Raw genomic sequence first — 19,333 nt, 5'->3', positions numbered from 1 at the left:
CCCCTTCCATCTATGATCAAACTTGGTAGAATTCAACAGAAAATTGAGTATGAGGGTTTGGATTTGTTGTGCCCTAACTGTAGACTTGTTCATGATTTGAAACAAAATTGTTTGAATTCGGGTAATCCTCCTGGTTCTTCTGGATTAGATACCCTAGGAGATAGACCCACCCACCACCACAGAACTCGTCCTCTACTGGAATTAGGGTCGAGTTCTAGCTCGAAGCAGCCATTGATTCCTTCTGTATCTTCACCAGCATCGGCTTGTGGATCAAGATTCCAAGTTCTTGAAAATGACCTGTTGCTTGATGAATGTGAAAAGGCAAGTCCAAGTATAAGAATTAGTTCTCCTCATGTTCATGTGAAGGATAAAGCAGCTGCAAAGCCCAAGGAGTTATGTGGAGATCCTGTTCGATCATTGCCCAAATTGCCGAAAAAACCTTCTACAAAAACCAACAAAGCTCCTGAGTTAGAACTTGTAGCCCCTGCTGTTGTTGAACATCAGTTCAAGCCTGCAAAAACCAGCAACCCCACCTCGATTGCAGACCATAATAATCAACCATGTCTTGTTCCAAAGGCGACCCTTGACTTCATTTCGGCTGTGATTCGACGCTCGACGAAAGAGAAAGAGATGCCCGACATACCATCTAAGGAGATCATAGTCGATGGCTGCCCCATTGTTCACACAATCAACACAAAGAAGATCAGAAGCTTTAAAATGAATTTGTCAGCATTGCAAACCAACTCCATATCGAACCGAAATCATTATACAATGGACACTCTTCCAACTGCAAGATGTGTAGACGAAGATGGAGATGGTTCGAAGACGGTATCGGGATCAGAATCATGTTCTAAGAAGATGTTGTGCTGGAAGTTTCATGGGACGGACAATGCTAATCTAATGCAAGCATTGAAAGATCTGATTCAGCTACACGAGCCGTCCATTGTGCTGATCTTTGGCACCAAAATCAGTGGTGCTGAAGCTGAACTCGTCGTGCGGGAGCTCTCGTTCTGCGGTTCGTACTGCAGAAAGCCTGATGGTTACAATGGTGGTGTTTGGCTGTTATTGTCCCGGCAAGATGTTCATATTGAAGTCGATTCATACAGCCCACAACAGGTTTCTGCATCAGTATATTTTGGTTCCAATACCAATAGACCTGCGTTTTGTCCTCCGAACGTCGATACCGAAACATCGTCGGGACCATGGGGATCGACTTTCTTCTATACTTCGACGAACTGGATGAGTTCAGTGGCATACTGATGAGGGAAGTCATTTCCTTAGGTATCTATAAACCCAACAATGGTATTGCTTGCTTACTTATTGCTTATGTGTTCTTGATTTTCTGAGATTGCCTTGAAAGACATAGCTTTTATGTTTGAGATGCTGTTAATTTGTTGATGAAATAGTGGATTATTGGAAGTGGATCTAGGCATGAACTGCTGAACCACCGTAAATCTCGTGCCCATTTCTTCTTTCTCCTTTGTTCATTTCTTCTAGCAAGTGCTATTGTCTCTTTACATTGCATTGTGCAGCTGACTTAGATTTTGATATTCATAGGCATTTGCTTAACGATCTTCAAGAAAACTTTGCTGTTCGTGTGAGATTTCTTACAAGTCATAAGAAGCCTTCGAGTGTCGATCTTCGCTTGGGTCGACTCCGAGGCTCTACCCTGACTTGTCATGATTCCTTCCAACTTGCTTTTTTTCCCTCATATCGCATGCATCTTTGCAATCGAGGGTGAAAGCGAGAATAAGACGAGACTAGACTAGACTATCCTACCTCCTTACCTACGGACAAGTACTAAGTGAAATAGATAAAAGATCTTAATTATGTCTTATATATCACCTATTTTTATTGGATCTTACGGAGCTTGGTCATACACCACGACATGATGGGAATCTTACATAGCTTGGTCATACACGACATGGTTGCTCTTTTAGGTAGGCTATTGTATGTTGTCATCGTAAAACAGAGCTACCCTGTTCGAGATATCTTAAAACAATTAGAATCGATGAAAATTCTGAAAGAATCTACTGTAAAATCTTAGAAATTAATACCTATTGTTTGAGTTAGTCGATGAACTTTCATAGCAGCTGAATTGGGCAACCACTCTTAATCCTCCTGTAAATTAACTAAAATTGTTTGAATTATTTTATGTGACATTAATTGGCATAATAATACTATAATTATATTTTAGTATTAATGATGAAAATCAGTCATGATTTAATTAGTTAATTATTGACAAATTTTAATTATCTTAAGTAAAAAGATAATTACAAAACATGACAGCAAACAGCTCAGCTGCTCATTAACTAAACTACTTTACGACCAATTAAATTCTTAGCCTTATATTTATATAATAAATTTTATTATCTTCCTAATCTCAACACTTTCCTAAATTGACTAACATTAATTAATTTGTGTTTTTTTTATTTTTTTAATTTCATTAGATCGAAACAAACATTTAAATGTAATGTTTTTATAATTATTAAAAAAAAAGTTAATAAAACAAAAATAATTATAGTGTCTTTTTTTAAAATTTAATATTAATTTTATTACATAAATAAGGAATATTCTGGGTATTATAATTTTTTTAAAAAGAAAAATACACGTATATTCAAGAATGAAAAAGAGAGCGTCCGTACGTGCCTTAAATTTCTGCTGAAGTGCAGAAGAACATTCGGGTGGAGAAGCTTTCCATAGAAACTTCGATAGGTTTCACAAAGTCAAAATGGAACAAGATTTCTGTCTCCCTTCGTTTACAAGTTTCGATCCAGTTCCTCGACATGTCAATCATTTTCAACTGCGAAATCCAATCCCCTGTTCATGGCGGTTCAATCCAAACATTTCCACTTCAGCCGCCATACCGGCGCCGGCAACGACGGAGCGGCCGCCAGTACCATCGGCGCCACCGTCTGTAACCTCACTCCCTCTCAAACAGCTCGGATCAACCAACAGTTCGATCAGTCTCTCATTGTTTGGGTCGTCGGTAAGAAGATTCATCCACGGCAGCTCGCCGTTCGTCTTCGCCGTAATCTTCATCTCGCTGGAGATTTGGACGTCTTCGAGCTAGGGCTTGGATTTTTCGTGCTCAAATTCTCCAACGCTTTAGACTACTACGAAGCCCTTGAAGAGCGTCCATGGTCGATTCCTCACCTTTGCATCTATGTATTCCCATGGATTCCCAATTTCAAGCCCTCCGAGGCCTCGATTCCTTTCGTTGATGTCTGGATTCGGCTCCCGGAGCTCAGTATCGAGTATTATGACAAGGAGGTTTTGGAGAAAATTGCGGAAACCATCGGCGGCCGTCTAGTGAAAATCGATCCGGTAACTGTAACACGAGAGAAATGTATGTATGCTCGTATCTGTATTAGGATGAATTTAGGTTATCCCCTTAATTTGAGCTTCCAATTTGGGAAAAATCCGCAAAAAATTGTGTATGAGGGTCTGGATTTGTTGTGCATTGTCTGTGGATGTGTTGATGATCTGAAACATGATTGTTTGAGCAACCGTTCTAGTTCTTCTGGCTTTGATCCCCATCACCATAGTGCTCGTCCATTGCAGGCCACTGGTTCGAGTTTGAGTTCGAATGTGAATCCATGTTCGAGTTCAAATCTGAATCAGAATCCGAGTTCGAGTTTGAGGTCGAATCCGAATCCGAATCTGAGTTCGAGTTCGAATTCGAATTCGAATTTGAAGATGCAGTTGATTCCTTCTAAACCCGCACCAGCATCAGCTCGTGGATCTAGATTCCAAGTTCTTGAGTTGAATTTGAATGAAGAGCCAAGCCTTCCAGTTAGTGAATCTGATAAGGAAGTAAAAGAATCTCCATCGATAACCATGAATCCTTTGTTAAAACAGACCAATTTGATTCAATCTGTGCCTTTAGCTCCTTGTGTTCTTGAAGATCATCAGTTCAGGACCGAAAAAACCAGCAGCCCCACAACGCTTGCAGTCCAGAACAATGAACCACAACCATCATCATTGGCTATTAAAAGCATAGCTCCCCTGCAACCATCTTCTGCTTTAGAGGCTGGCCTCAAGTTCTATTCCACTGCAATCCAACAATCAACAATACAGAAAGCGATAAACAACACGCCATCCGAACGAATCAGTGTCGATAGTTTGCCGACTATTTACACGATCGATCCAACAATCACAAGCCTTGCAATTGAATTGTTAGAACTGTCAGCAACAACCACAAGATCAAACCAAAACGAGCATGCTATCCACATTGTGCCAACTTCAGAGGCTGTATCAATGTCTGCATCATGTTGTTCTAAGAAAATGTTGTGCTGGAATTTTCGTGCAACAGACAACGCGAAGCTAATGCGAGCATTGAAAGATCTGATTCAATTACACAAGCCATCGATTGTGCTGATCTTTGGCACCAAGATCAGTGGTGCTGATGCAGATCATGTCGTTCGTGAGCTCGCTTTTGACGGTTCATATTGTAGAAAGCCTGATGGCTACAAGGGTGGAGCTTGGCTGTTGTTGTCCCAGCAAGACGTGCAAATTGAAGTCAGCTCCTACAGCCCACAGCAGGTTTCTGCATCGGTAATTCTCCATTCTAAACCCAATAAAGCAGTGATATAGGTCTTTCAAATGCAGATACCAGAACATCTCCCCGACAATGGAGACAAACTTTCTGCTATGCTTCAATGGAATGCTGATGCAAGAAGGTAAAGAAGCATTGGGTACCATTTTCTTAGATTTAAAATACAGAGAGTTTTAAGCTTTTGTTCCTTAGAATGGCTTGAAAGATAAGTTTATGTCTGTGATATAGTGAATTATTGGATCTGTTAGTTTAAATTTTTGACGTTGCATTTGCTAATAAATACCGTTTACTTTGACCAGTTACATATCGTCGTCAGTCTCATGGTTTTAAAACGTGTTTATTGGGGAGAGGTTTTTCACGCCTTTATAAGGAGTGCTTCGTTCCACTCTTCAATCGATGTGAGATCTCACCGTTCACTCCCCTTAGAGCTCAAGAGTGGATTGTGAGATCCCACTGACAAAGCATCCCTTATAAGAGTGTGGACCTCTCCGTAGTATACGCGTTTTAAAACCGTAAGGCTAACGGCGATACGTAACGGGCTAAAGCGAACAATATCTACCAACAATGGACTTGAGTTGTTACAATTCATCTTTTTTTATATGGGATTTTCGATATTAATCTTTCTAGCAAGGGATTGAACTCCCTAAGACATATCTCTCCTAATTGTTCATCTTTCATCTTTTATTCTATGTTTTTAGTTTTTTTTTAATCTTATTTATTTTTCTACTTATTTCTCGAAATAAAATTAGATGATTGTATTTGGGATAATCAAGTAAACTAGAACACGACATTACATTAAAAACTTAACTTGTGCTGTTGTAATATTGCATTGAATAATTTTACGTTTACATTAAAAACTTAACTTGTGCTGTTGTAATATTGCATTGAATAATTTTACGTAACACGAACACAAAAAAAATCATTGCATGCTAGCCTAAGCGTTTTTTATCTAATTGATCTGTTAGTTATAGTGCACCTTATACGAAATGCAAAATTCAACATACTCTAAGTTGGAAAGAAAAAATCAATTATTAAAATTAAATTCATTGTTCAAACTATCTTGTTCAATCTAATCGTCCAACTTTATATAGCTTTTCAAACTCTAAATGCCATACAATCGATCATAGCCAAATGACATAAATACCCCTACTTAATACGTCATAAAAAAATAAATTAAAAAACTAAAATTACATCAAAATTATAAGATAATGATTTCATGTTGTTGGTGGTTCATATCACAAACATTAATCATTCAAAAAAACACCTAAAATCATATCAAAATCAAGATGGGCCTGCCATTTTTACACAAGAAAAGCCCACCTCTTAAATGCAAGTGGTCTTGGGCCCACTTTATATTGGAAGCTTTAAGTCATCGCATTGATACATACTTTTTAAAATATTAAAACCTTTTAAAAAACACTAAAATTACAACGTTAATACAGATATTTAAAGATAATTAATAATAAAATATTAACAAAAATAAAGATTTATTTATTTAAATACCAAAATTATTTAAAGAAATTTAAAATAGTAAAGGGCAAAATGGGGAAAATCGTGTACAAATAAACTCGATTATACAGTACTCTAGAATGTTGGCTGTTTTATATTTCCCAATATTACAAAATTGACCTTGTTGTGTTGCTTCATTACCTGTTTTTTTTTTTTTTTTTTTTTAATATCATTACTTCTCAATTTAATAATCCAACAAAATTAATGGAAAAATAAAAAGAAAAAGAAAAAGAATTTATAAAAGGGGTTAGTTGGTAATGTGGGGCCAGCCATAAAGATGTCTTTTTTTTTTTTAACGTTTGATTAATGTGACATGTCAATTATTATATAATTCTTATTACAAAATTAGAATATGTATATAAATGAGCCATCATTCCATTATAAAACGAAAATAAGACAAAGTTTTCAAAAGGAAATTTACCCTTCGGTGAAATCGGTAAAATATCACCTTTTTTACTGTCCTTTAATTTACCCTTTCACTTTGTCATTTTCGACCTTGTCACGTAACCAAAATCGTCTGCATTCGACATCTCAGTTTACACACTCTAATTGTATTCAATGAGTCTGACACCTATGTGTTATCACATCGAGTATCACCTTTGTAACTGTAGTTGTGATTATCGTTTCCGCATCATTTGTACGTCTGTGTTGGTGGGTGTCTTCTCTTTCAACTCTAAGTTTTTGTTCGATCGATCATCTCGTTTGCTTCCTTATTTTTATGAGGCTTCTCGACTTTGAGAATCGAATTTATTTTTATAACTAACTTCGATCTAAACGAGTTTTATTTTTACGCTACATCGACTAGATTGTGTAAAGATTATTTTTTTCCATATATGGTAGTTTCCGTTCTAAGTAGTGTGACGATGAGCTTATTTATGATCGAATTGATTGTTTAACGTTAAAAACATTTATTACTAAACAACAAACATAAGTAATATTAACGAAGATATTAGAATATCGACACGTGTCTAAATTGCCTACGTTCTAATATATTTACGTGTTGATTAGATTGGTGTCCCGAGCAACTCTAACAGAATTCACAACCCAACTCGGAAATAAACGGTTGGATTAGATTGTCAGATTATTACTTTTAATTATTTAAATAAATTAATATTTATCCACCGTTCAAATACCAAATATTTACAAGTTTGCCACCGACCAAAAAAAAAAGTGATTCGGGTATACTATATTTAATTTATAACGGGACCGTCCTTAACCCATTAACAAAAAATCAAAAATAAAAAGATAATACGATTCCATTTCAACAAAAGACTCACGCAAGTTTCATGGTTTTGGGTCCACTATCCCGAGCATGATTTTCCTACCTTCAGAGGAAAAGTCTTTTTGGTCGATTGTGGGCGGGGAGGGGTTCGAACCCCAACACCGTGGGTTCGTAGACACGTGCAAATTAAACCGGTTTAAAATTAAAAAAATAAGAGAAAAATTTGGAGTTATCCGAGTCAGTTACTTAATTACCTAATATAGATCTAAAATACGGGAAAAGGTTGAATTTTTTTTCTTTTTTCTTTATATTTTATATTTATTTTATTGATGGGAACGGTCTCCGGGTGAAAAGCACGCAGTTAATATCATAATTATGGTTGTTTTAACCGTCCATGCAATTTTAGGTTTCTTTTACTTTATCCATGTTTTTTTGCTCACCAATGGCTAATTTATTATTATTTATTTATTTACTTGATTTTAGTATACAATGTATCTATTTTTAAAATATTTTATTTTTGTAATGAATTTTTAAAATATGAAATTCACTTTTGGCAATTTTGTGTAACGTATAAATTTTATTTTATTTTTGAACTTATTTACTATTTTAACTTTTTAACTTCTTTAAATTTGATATTTGTTTTTTTTTAATCATCTAAATAGAGATAATTATTTTGAAAATTGAAATTAAAAAATAAATATTTAAGTATTCTAAGAAAATATTAAAAACTAGTAGGATTTTTAAAATTTGATAGTAAATAGAACTTAATTTCTAAAAATATAAATTAATAAAAAAAAATTACGGACCAAATCTATCATAGATAAGGTTTATTCTTTGATTACCTAAAAGCGTCTCTTGTCCTCATATAACTGTAAAACGTATTCCGTTACCAATCATTACGATATCCAACAAAACGAGTAAAGAGAGTATCTAACGACCTTCAATCATTTCAAACTTTATAGCGGTGTGTCAGGTGGACGCTCTCAAACAACTACCGTTAAATGAAAGCTCATACCATAATAAGAATTTTAAACACGTGTACCGAATGATAAGTCAGCTTTTAATTTGACGACACGTTTATATAAAATAATATATATATATATATATATATATATATATATATATATATATATATATTATTATTATTATTATTTTTGTAGAAATAGTTTTCATTATAAAAGAAATTAGGGGATGATTTAAACATTTAGAACATCTTAATAAACCTAATAATATATTACAAATGAAAATATAAAATAATTTTCTACTACAAAATTTAAATATTATAATTAAGAATATAATTTTTGTAATCGTTTAAGTCCACGGTTAGTATATATTTTCTACTTTAGCTCGTTATATATCGTCGTTAGTCTCACAATTTTTAAAACGTGTCTATACCAGACCATACCATTCACCAGGATCGAGCCCGTTACGTTCATAACCGTTTGTGAGGCTGACGACGATAGATAGTGGGCTAAGTGGAAGTTGGCTTAGACTGTTATACTTTGTCCCCGACTCTTTCATTCTTTGTTTAGTTTCAAAAATTAGCTTCTTAAATAGGTAATAGAAATCGAAATAGAGACAAATATAGAGCTGTTACTTGAAAGAGGGAAACGTGTCGACGAAGTCCCCCATAAGGTTAATGAGGGTTTAGGGTAGGTGTGTTAATAATGGTGGTGGGAGACATTGTGAGTTAACATTTGGAAGTAAAATTAAGGACACTTTAGGCTTAGCCTTTGTTTTGTAGGGTCAAATAGGGGGAAACATGTTGAAAAGCATCTATCAAAACTTTTGTCGATCTAATTTTCCTTACCCATGTCCCTACTCGTTGCCCGTAAAAGAATCGTCAATTATATATCACATATTTTCTCTATACCTTGCAATCTATGATAATAGGTGTCGGGATAACGGTCACATTTCCTATATGATATGATATGCATAACCGATGTTTAGGGTCGAGTTTAATTCAGACAAAAAACAGTTAGAGCTTTCAAGCCAGCTTAACCTGTTGATGCATCGAGCTTCGTAAAACATTTTTGAGACGGGTGTTTTGCATTTCAATCTATGGTCAAATATTTTCAGTCCCGTCATCAAATTTTAAAACATTATTTAATAATATCCATGGTCAATTTAATAATTGTTAAGAAAAAAAAAACATTTTAAATTTAAAAAAAAAAACATGATTTAAAACTAATTTAATAATTTAAAAATTAGATTTTTTAAAACTTTTTCTAAATCCAAAAACACCCCCAACTACTTTTTACTCAAATATTTACCATTTAACTGTTCAAGAACCACGCAGTAATTTAAAAAAAAATCAATTTTTATTTTTTAAAAATAATATTTTACAATAAAAAGTGGGGAAATTGAGGTGTTGAGAGAAAACAGGAACTGCAAATGAACGAAAAAATCCAAAAGATGACAGGAATTCAAAAAAGACCTCACGCGCCCCAAAACGGAAGGTGAAGAACACGCGCGAAAGAGAGAGAAAATGAAAAGTTTAATTTAAAAAAAAAAAAAAGGTTTTGTAGAGCGAGAAGGAAGCAATAAAAATAAACCTATTTAAAGCGAGAATTACGAAGTTGCCATTCTCAACAAAATGACCGGCCGACCACGGACAGTATCTTTGTCCGATGCATCACTCTCACACTCTCCCATTTCCTTTTTCTTTTTCCTTTTTTTTTATACTCTCTTATCCAAATTAATTTTAACTAAATTTAAAATTAATATATATATATATATATACACACAAATATATAAATATTAATAAATTAAACTATATCATTAAAAAAATTGAACCATAAGGATAAGGTTAGCGATTAAATAAGGCAAATAAACAGACTGAAACACGAAATAAACCGAACCACCAAACAGGAAAAAGAAGGAACAATTGGGCCAACGCCAAGTTCTTTTAGGATTAGTTTTGTAGCTCTCGACTCATATGATCCAAGTCTTATCCAATCTAATTATCTTTTAACCGGGTTCATAAAAGAGTGGACAGAAAGTCTATGAGCTATACTATCTAAAAATGAGGATATATACGAAGATATAATACTTTTATTAATTAAATTATATTTAGGCTACTAGTAGTTAATTACGTGACAATATTAATATATTTCGATCTTATCTATCATTCTCATATTTTAAAAACTCAAAATTTCTTCTTTTTTTAATATTTAAAAAAAAAAAAAGTGAATTTCCCTTTTTTTTTCGTCTTTTTCTAAAAGTTACCAAATTTTAGGAGGGAGAAAAATAAAAGAATAGAAAATAAATATTGTTTAATTAATTAGCTAAACACTAATTAATAATTATCTTTAAAAATTGTCTTTAATTTGATAATAATTAATGCTCTAATAGTAATTAGACATATTAATCATATTATATGATGTGACCCTAACTATTTATTTATTTGTTTATTTCCACTTTAACTTACTTTATAATTATTAAATTCCCTTTAGTTGACTAATTATTAATCTACATTTGACTGAAACATTATAAAAATTATTTTAAATATGTTTTAAAATTTTAATTCTACTAACCTCTTACCACTAACAAAGCTAAAAGTTTATCAAATAATATAAAAATTTAACCCATTTTTTATTTGGTTAAATTACAAAAATTTACACTAAAAAAAAACTTATTTAATTCAAAGTAAATAATTATGGTATGAAATTAGAATAATTGTCTTGTCATAAATATGGTATATTCTATTGGTTGTATATTATGTTTTTTTTTCTATTTTATTTCTCATTTTTTAAAAAATATAATATTTATAGTTATATTATCTTTATTTTTAACCTATTATCTTAAATTTTACACGAAACTTTTAGAATATTTTAAGTAACATCGAGACCACTTTTCAGCTAAACGACATTAAGATTTCAAAATAAATGAATTGTGTGATTTTAAAGTAAAAGAGGTTTTAAATAAATGTTTTTTTTTTTGTCTCTTAAAAATATTAATTATTATTTGAATTTACAGGAGAAATTTTATTTTAAATTTATCTAATTGTCTCAATTTGCTTTCAATCGCTATTCGAAATCTTTTCGTTGATTTTGTGGGTTTCTATTTCAAACAGAGAGAGCAACTTTTTGTCTCTTCGATTTTATTATTATTATTATTATTTAAAAAAAATTAAATAAAATTGAGATAAAACGAAGAGAGAAAGAGAGTGTGTGTTCACACGTGTGACATTTACATTTAAAAAAAATATTAAAAAATAGATTATTCATGAATTAAGACGAATAATTTTCATATGGGAAATAAATAAAATATATAATATGAATTTTAATTTAATAATTGTTTATTTTTAAAAAAGAATAATATGAATTTAATAAAAGACAGAATAATGAGAGTGGCTGAAAGGCATGTGAAAAAGCCAAAACTCCTCTTACTTTGAAGCAAAAGTGAATTTCTTTTTTCACCAAAAATAAATAAAAAATAAAATAAAAATAAAAATACAACTTTATCACCAATCAACCTAAAAGGTAGTGAGAGAAAGAGAAAATTTTAAATAAAATAATTTATTTATATATCGACAGCTGGATTTAATATCATTTCCTTAAATCAATCTATAATTTAAAAAAAAAGTCATATAGTCAAGCGATCGTTGTGGAAGTTACAAGATTAGTCGAGGTACGATTATGTTTTTAATAAATGATCGAGTATTCATTTTATACTAGATTATTTATTTATTATTTTTTTGGAATGAGTGGTTGAAAATTAAAAAAATAAATTAAAAAATAGTGGTGGGGGCATCTTTTAATAGGGATAATAGAAAATAATAATAATAAGAGAATAATCGCTAAATTAAAATATATTTTTAATTATGAATTTTCCATTTATTCTCTCTCCTATCTCTAAATTTTTAAGTTTTTGTTTTTGTCTCTTAAGAAACTAAATAATAAGAGAATTTTTGTGATTTTGTTTTATTGAGTATAATGGGAGTGGATTTACTAAGTTTAATATTTTATTTATTATTATTATTATTTTTTGTGAAAATGTTCGGGTCAACTAATATAATATTTCTTATTACTATTATTTTTATTTTATTTACAAAAATATTCGGGTCAATGACATGTTAAATTAATTTATTATTATTATTACTATTATTTTATTTTTAGTATTGTTTTTAATTGTAAAATGTTTTTTAAAATTAGTTAAATAGCATTTATTTAATAAAAATTGTATCCCCCAAATAATATTGATTATACATTATTCTTATTAGTTTTATGTTATTTATGTAAAATATTGTGCTTTTAAATAAATAAATATTATTAAATAATTCAAAAAAGAAATAATAAGAATAAGAAAACTAAGATATAAAAAATGGATAAATTAATTAAAAAATAATATAATAAAAAGAAAATGGAAAAGACAAATACTTTAAAAAATACAAACAACATCATTGGGGAGACAAAGCTAAAATAAAAATAAAAAATAAATAAATAAAAATCATATATTAGTTATTAATATTATAATTTGAAGGTGAGTGTGGTGGGACCGGATTTTAAAATATATAATTGAAAATCAAAATTTTATAAATAAATAAAAGAAGATACGTAATCTTTAAAAATAAAAAGTATAAAAAACAGTGGGGTCCACACCATCGTGGTTGTCACTCTCATCGCTGCCTGATTGAATATGTGCCGCGGGGCCCGGCGGCGCGTTTTTCACACGCGCTGAACTCAGTCATCTGGTTCTTGACATGAGCTACATTTTTTTTTTTTAGAAAAAAAAAGTGTCAGAGGTTTGGGGCAAGTGAACGTGCGCTATTTGAACCACAGATCTGGATCCACTCCATACCTTCAATCAAACAACGCCTCCCTCTCTCTCTCTCTCTCTATCTCTCTCGGGGGATTGTTTTTTGATTCAAAGGAGAGAGAAAGTTAGAGAGAGAAAGCTCTGATTGAAAAAAATGGCAGACTAGTAGCAGCAGCAGCAGCAAAGTTGCAGGTTTTTTTTTGAAACAAACCCAAATCATGGCTATCTTCTTCTTCCGACGTTGAAAACCCAGTTCATCTAAAGGCGGTGGTTTGGCTTTTATGGTAAAACTTTGACCTTATCTCTTTAGAAATCTTCATGAACTACTGAAAGATTTCATCTTGTTCTTGTTGTTCTTGTTCTTGCTCTGTTTGTATTTTTCTTTGTTTTGGGTGTTTTCCCTTTAACGAAGGCAAGCTCTGTTCTGTTCTTTTCTTTTCTTTTCTTTTCATCTAACGCACACGGGAATACTTCTTGGGGCACCAAACTTTCTCTTTTTGCTCTTCTTTTTTCTCTCAACGTTCCCTTTTCTTTACCTCTTTTTTGGGCATGTTCTTTCAGGGAGAAGCTTTTCAGAAAAAACAGAGACTGAACTGAAGCTACGCGATATTTGTTTGTGGGTGTGATCCTGTTTTTTTGTATCTCTGTTTTTTTCCCTCTCGCATCATGGATTCTTATGAAGCAACAAGGATTGTGTTCTCTAGGATCCAGAATTTGGACCCTGAAAATGCTTCCAAAATCATGGGTTTTCTTTTGATTCAAGACCATGGAGAGAAGGAGATGATTAGATTGGCCTTTGGCCCTGAAGCTCTGCTTCACTCTGTTATTCTTAAGACTAGGAAGGATTTGGGTCTTCCGTCCACGAACTCGCCGTCCACGACGAGTTCTTCGCCGTCTCCGTTTAGTCTTTCGAGGCAGAGTTCTTCTACTTCTTCTTCGAGGTTTGGAATTAATCTTCCTCCTTCACTTACGATTCCGAGTCCTTCTTCCAGTTCTGTTTCGTGGGCTACTGGTTTTTCGCCTGAGCTTCAAAATTCTGATGATCATTTGATTAGTCCGGGGAATTTACCACTTGGGTCGTCGTGTTTTAGTGCTGGAGAAGCTCCGGTGACTGATATGATTGATGAGTTTCAACTTCAGGACCAGCTTTCGTTTCTCAACGAGGGCTCTCCGACCATCGGCGTTAAGAATTCCGACTTGTTTTTCCCTCCGGTGGACTTATCTTCGAGTCCCACCGGCGGTGGGTTTGGTTCCTATGGCGGAGATGGCACCTGGAGTGGAGGGGTAGTCCACCGCCGGAGCTACTCTGTTAACGATGCCAGTTTGGGAACAGAGGATTTGAATAGTGGGTTGGGTTGGAAGCCTTGTCTTTACTACGCTAGAGGGTTTTGTAAGAATGGAACCAGCTGCCGGTTTCTCCACAGCGGTCTTGGAGACGCCGACGGCGGCGGCGCCGCCGTCGGCTCGCCGAGTAAGATCGAAATGATGGACCAGTGCCATGAGCTTCTCAGATCCAAATCCTCTGCTCAGCAGCGCCTCGCCGCCGCTTCTCAGCTCATGGCCTCTGCTAATGCCTTCCCTTACTCTCCCAAATCCATCAATTTCCTTCTCCAACAACATCAAAGCGATTCCCAGAGGTATAATTTCTTCTTTTCGTGAAGAATGCCATGTAATTACTACTGAAAAATCTCATTTCTAAACTCCTCTGTTTGCAGAGCCGCCGCTGCGGCCCTGATAATGGGCGAAGATCTTCACAAATTCAGCCGGTCCGGCCGCTTGGAGCGCAACGAGTTCTCATTGAATGGCAGCGCCGGTATCGTCAATCCAGCTTCAAGACAGATCTACTTAACATTCCCAGCCGACAGCACCTTTAAGGAAGAAGATGTATCGAATTATTTCAGGTTTCTTCACTAACCAAATTATCCATTTTGTTCTTCTTATTCTTCCATGTCTGAAAGTTCTTGTTTTTTGATGAAGCATGTACGGTCCAGTTCAAGATGTGAGAATCCCATATCAACAGAAGAGAATGTTTGGATTTGTCACTTTTGTTTATCCTGAAACTGTGAAGCTCATTTTGGCTAAAGGGAATCCCCATTTTGTTTGTGATGCTCGTGTTCTTGTTAAACCATACAAGGAAAAAGGCAAAGTCCCAGACAAGTACAGGCACTCTCTGTTCTTTACTCTGTTTTTGCTCTGTTTTTTTACTCTGTTTTTACTCTGTTTCTTTGGGAATTTTCGTAAGAATTTTGATTTGTTCTACAGGAAACAGCAGCAAATCGATAGAGATTTCTCCCCTTGTGGAACACCAACTGGGTTGGATTCAAGAGAGCTCTACGATCATCTTCAACTCGGCTCAAGAATGTTCTACAATTCTCAGCAGGATCTGCTTCTGCGGAGGAAACTGGAAAAGCAGCAAGCTGATATTGATCTTCAAAGTCGACGCCTTCTGAATCTACAGCTTCTTGACGTGAAGAAAAACCAGCTCCCCCACCCTTATAACCACCACCGTGCTTTCTCCCCCGGCAGCCCGATTCCTTCCCCGACGCATTCTCCGAACCCGTTTGCTCAAAATCTCATCTTCCCCACCATTCGTAGTGCTAGCAGCTGCAGCAATTCTGATATCTTAAGAGGTGAGGTTCATAATCAATCACCATTGATGAATCAATCTCTTATCAGCTTATGTAACTGAACTTTGTTTGCAGAGAATGGCCCTACGCCACCGCCCGTTACGATCGTATCTTCAACCGATATGCCTCGGCAGCTATCGCCACCGGCAAACGAATTCTCTGTCCATGACAAGGAGACATCCCAAAATGATGACATTGATTTACTTGAATGGTAATAACAATAAACCATTTACATTACTCCAATTTAGACATCCCAATTCATTACTCAGATTATGTGTTATAAAACGACCATTACAGTTTCGAACACAACCTCCCGGATAGTCCCTTTGCATCACCAGCAAAAGCCACCGGCGACCATGCAGCAAACGACTCCGACGACGCCGACGCCAACCCCGAGTCGAATCTCACATCAACTTCCTCTCTGGAAGTAGCAGCATCCTTCAAATCCTACAATTGCCAAATGCCAAGGTCAGCACTAAACCAACCAACCAACCAAACAACCAAACAATCAACACCTTAGAGTACTCTCACAATCCATTAAACTAAACAACAATCACTCTACAGGTTCCCATCGAGCCACGGGTCGATCGGAATGTACGTAGGGACAGGCGGGCCGACATGTCCGGTGGGGATTTAGCATCAAAAGCAGCAGCCACAGCAGGTAAAAAAGAAAACCCACAAAACCAAATGAATACTTCAACGATTACTCCATTGAAAAACAGAAAAAGAAAGGAAATTGCTTGGTTTTAACGATCATGTCTGGTGAATTCCAGGAAACAAAAAAAGAAAAAGAAAAAAAAGGAAAAATAAAGAGATTAACCAAAACAGCAGAGGAGTACACAGTATGAACACAGTATCTATAGAGAATGAGGGGAAGCAGAGGCAGGTCCTCCACAAGGGCACACCATCATATGAAGAGTACAAAAGAAAAGCAGTAAAAGAGGGAAGGTGGGGGCAGACCCATATGCATTTCTTCCATGTTTACTGTTCTTGATGGTAGCAGAGCAGTAGAATTCCATCATCTTCTTCTTCTCTCTTCCTTTTTAGTGTTATAAATTTGAATTTTATAGGTTAAAAGTAAGAAGAAAAAGAACACACAGAAAGAAAGAAAGCATGTTTTTATTTTTTTTTTTAAGGGTTTTTTCACAGAGTACTTCAAAATGGCAGAGGTTGAAGAAGAAGATGATGATGATGGTGGAGAGACTGTAATATTCCATTTTTAATTTCATTTTCTCTCATACTTTTCTCTCTTCCTTATGCCGTTTAGCAGAATTTAAGGATATTAAATTTAATAATATTTTAAAAACAAAATTGAAACAGACTCCGGTTCGGTTCGGTTTGAGAGGAGAGTGGGACAAAGAAGATTGAAATAGGGGTTTAGGGTCACATGGGGGTGGGCGGGGGTGATTGGATTGGAGTGGGGAAATGCCAGGCTGTCAGGGTGGGACCCACTCCCACCCCTCATGTCACATGCCATTCCAACTGCCTCTGTCTACATACGTCCATTATGTAAAATCAATTTCCCTTTTTCTTTTTTTTTTATCATTTTTTAATTATTATTATTTTATTTTATTTTTTAAAATAAAATTTAATTTCACACATGTACGACAAAAATGCACGGTTTCTAAGATTCCTTTTATTATTTTTAATTATAAATTCATTTCTTTTCTATTATTTTATTTATATATTTTTCAAATTTTAAAATATATACCAAAAAAAAAAAAAACTTTAGTAAGAGAGAAAATTTAAATCTCAACGGTCGTATCAAATTTAAGACATTGATCTTCATTCGACGGTATGAAATAGATAAGAGAATGTCAGAAACCAACTTAAGAATTGAACAAAAATTATTCAACGAACTCATCCACCGAGACATTCTAAAGGAGACAAGTTGTGTGTATATCGGCGCAAAAGAGGTGAAATAAGACTTTGATGTATGAAAAGAAAATGAAATAATGATAAAGTAGAAATATAAATTTTAAGCAAAGTTGAATTAGGAGTTTGAATTTTGGTGCAAACTTTATCACTAAAGTTAATCATTTGATGGAAAAATCAAATTTTTATAGCTTCCATAATAAAAATGATAATAATTATTATACTTTCAATGATTACGATGAGAATAAGATTATGAACGAGAAATTGTAACATTCTAAACCCACCGCTAGTAAGATATTGTTTGTTTTGGCCTATTACGTACTGCTCTTACAATTAAAAAAAAAAAAGTTATAGGCCGCAGCAGCAGGACTACTATAGGAAAGCCCACTCCCTCCGGCTAACATAGGAAGAGATTCCTGTAATTAGTCTCATTTCTCTTTCCAAACAATCAATATGGGATCTCATAATTCACTCTCCTTCAAGCCTCAACGTCCTTACTGACACACCGTTTTAATATCATCTATAATAGTTTAAGTCCATTGGTAGTAGATATTGTTTGTTTTGGTCCGTTACGTCGCTGTCAGTCTCACAATTTTAAAATGTGTCTGATAAGGAGAGGTTTCCACGTAAAGAATGTTTAATTTTCCTCTCCAGTCAATTTCACATAAATAATCTAATTTTTTGCCCTTGGACTTCTGCCAATACTTTTGATTAAAAAATATTTTAAAATTAAAAAAAAATCTAAAGATATATTTTAAAATTAAAAAAGGTCTATTCCTATTTTTTTTTTATATAATTAATTTCGTTATATAATTTATTCAACGTATAAGATAATATTTTTATTATATTTAGAATTAGATCGAAAAAGTTTAAAACTAAAATTCAAATTTAAAAGCTTAAAAAAGGGGTATTTTGACACGTGTAACCTATTAATAGACTGTGAAGAGGCCTCTCTCCCGCGAATTCCTATTTCGTGCGAGGGTCTCCGAATCGGAGCGCAGAGTTCTTCGGAAGCCTTCATTGGCGACGCGACGGCAGGTCTTCTCTTTCTTTTCTTTCTTTCTCTTTTGCCAATCGTTGAAAGAAATTTTACATTTGCCTCTTTTCCATTAATTCTGAATAAGATTCAGTCATCGCTCCTTTTATGATCGTTGAATTTCAACGATCAAAGTTTTAAGAGTTTTATGTTGAGTTGATGATGCTTGATTACAGAAACTGTTGAAACTGAAACGACGTATAATTGATTGAATTTGTTGGTGATGTTTTTTGCTATTCTATTCAATTATATAACTTGTCTTTGAGTTATTGAAATTGAAATTGAGCCCGCATTCACTACCCGATTAACGCAATTCTGACCTACTTGGAGCATCTGAGTTTCCTGTAAAACAAAGATGAGTGAAAAAGAGATGTAAGTTTATTATGTGTAAACAGAGCGTGTTTCTCTGTAATTACTTCTTTACAGTTTAAAACAGACTTGAATGGAAGTGCTTGCCTGTGTTCTATATGGCATCTAGTATGAACTGTGGTGAGGTTTTCAGTTCTACTTCTCAATTGAGGTGGGGTCTCACAATCCACTCCCTTCGGGGCCAGCGTCCTTGTTGGCACTTGTTCCATTCTCTAATCGACGTGGGATGTTCTTGCTGGTACACCACCTCATGTCCACCCCGGCACCCCCTTTGGAACTTAGCCTCTTCGCAGACACACTCTGATATCATTGGCAACATTTCAAGTTTATCACTATCAGATATTGTCCTCTTTGTACTTTTCCTTCCGAACTTTTGA

The 19,333-nt window shown here is 34.3% G+C and overlaps 2 protein-coding genes across 4 annotated transcripts; both read left to right on the top strand.

Moving 5' to 3' along the window:
• The first annotated feature begins 2,647 nt into the window (after positions 1-2,647).
• Positions 2,648-4,785, top strand: LOC111446932. 2 transcript variants are annotated; one of them, XM_023085862.1, is made up of 2 exons: positions 2,648-3,617; positions 3,654-4,785. In XM_023085862.1, the coding sequence occupies exons 1-2, from the start codon at positions 2,827-2,829 to the stop codon at positions 4,594-4,596; spliced, it is 1,734 nt and encodes a 577-aa protein (XP_022941630.1). In that variant the 5' UTR covers positions 2,648-2,826; the 3' UTR covers positions 4,597-4,785. The 2 variants fall into 2 exon arrangements, with proteins under 2 accessions (XP_022941630.1, XP_022941632.1); XM_023085864.1 differs by having other exon boundaries at positions 2,648-3,639; positions 3,682-4,785.
• An 8,287-nt stretch (positions 4,786-13,072) lies between these two features.
• LOC111446931 (zinc finger CCCH domain-containing protein 53-like) lies at positions 13,073-16,916 on the top strand. 2 transcript variants are annotated; one of them, XM_023085861.1, is made up of 9 exons: positions 13,073-13,333; positions 13,611-14,686; positions 14,765-14,950; positions 15,027-15,206; positions 15,312-15,679; positions 15,752-15,887; positions 15,974-16,144; positions 16,241-16,337; positions 16,450-16,916. In XM_023085861.1, the coding sequence occupies exons 2-8, from the start codon at positions 13,716-13,718 to the stop codon at positions 16,311-16,313; spliced, it is 2,085 nt and encodes a 694-aa protein (XP_022941629.1). In that variant the 5' UTR covers positions 13,073-13,333; positions 13,611-13,715; the 3' UTR covers positions 16,314-16,337; positions 16,450-16,916. The 2 variants fall into 2 exon arrangements, with proteins under 2 accessions (XP_022941629.1, XP_022941628.1); XM_023085860.1 differs by having other exon boundaries at positions 13,074-13,333; positions 15,027-15,212.
• Positions 16,917-19,333: the final 2,417 nt, after the last annotated feature.

This window comes from Cucurbita moschata, unplaced genomic scaffold (assembly GCF_002738365.1).
Source record: "Cucurbita moschata cultivar Rifu unplaced genomic scaffold, Cmos_1.0 Cmo_Scf00009, whole genome shotgun sequence".
Lineage (NCBI taxonomy): Eukaryota > Viridiplantae > Streptophyta > Magnoliopsida > Cucurbitales > Cucurbitaceae > Cucurbita > Cucurbita moschata.
The sequence above is the reverse complement of the archived record's forward strand: the minus strand, read 5'-3'. Positions and strand labels throughout refer to the sequence as shown.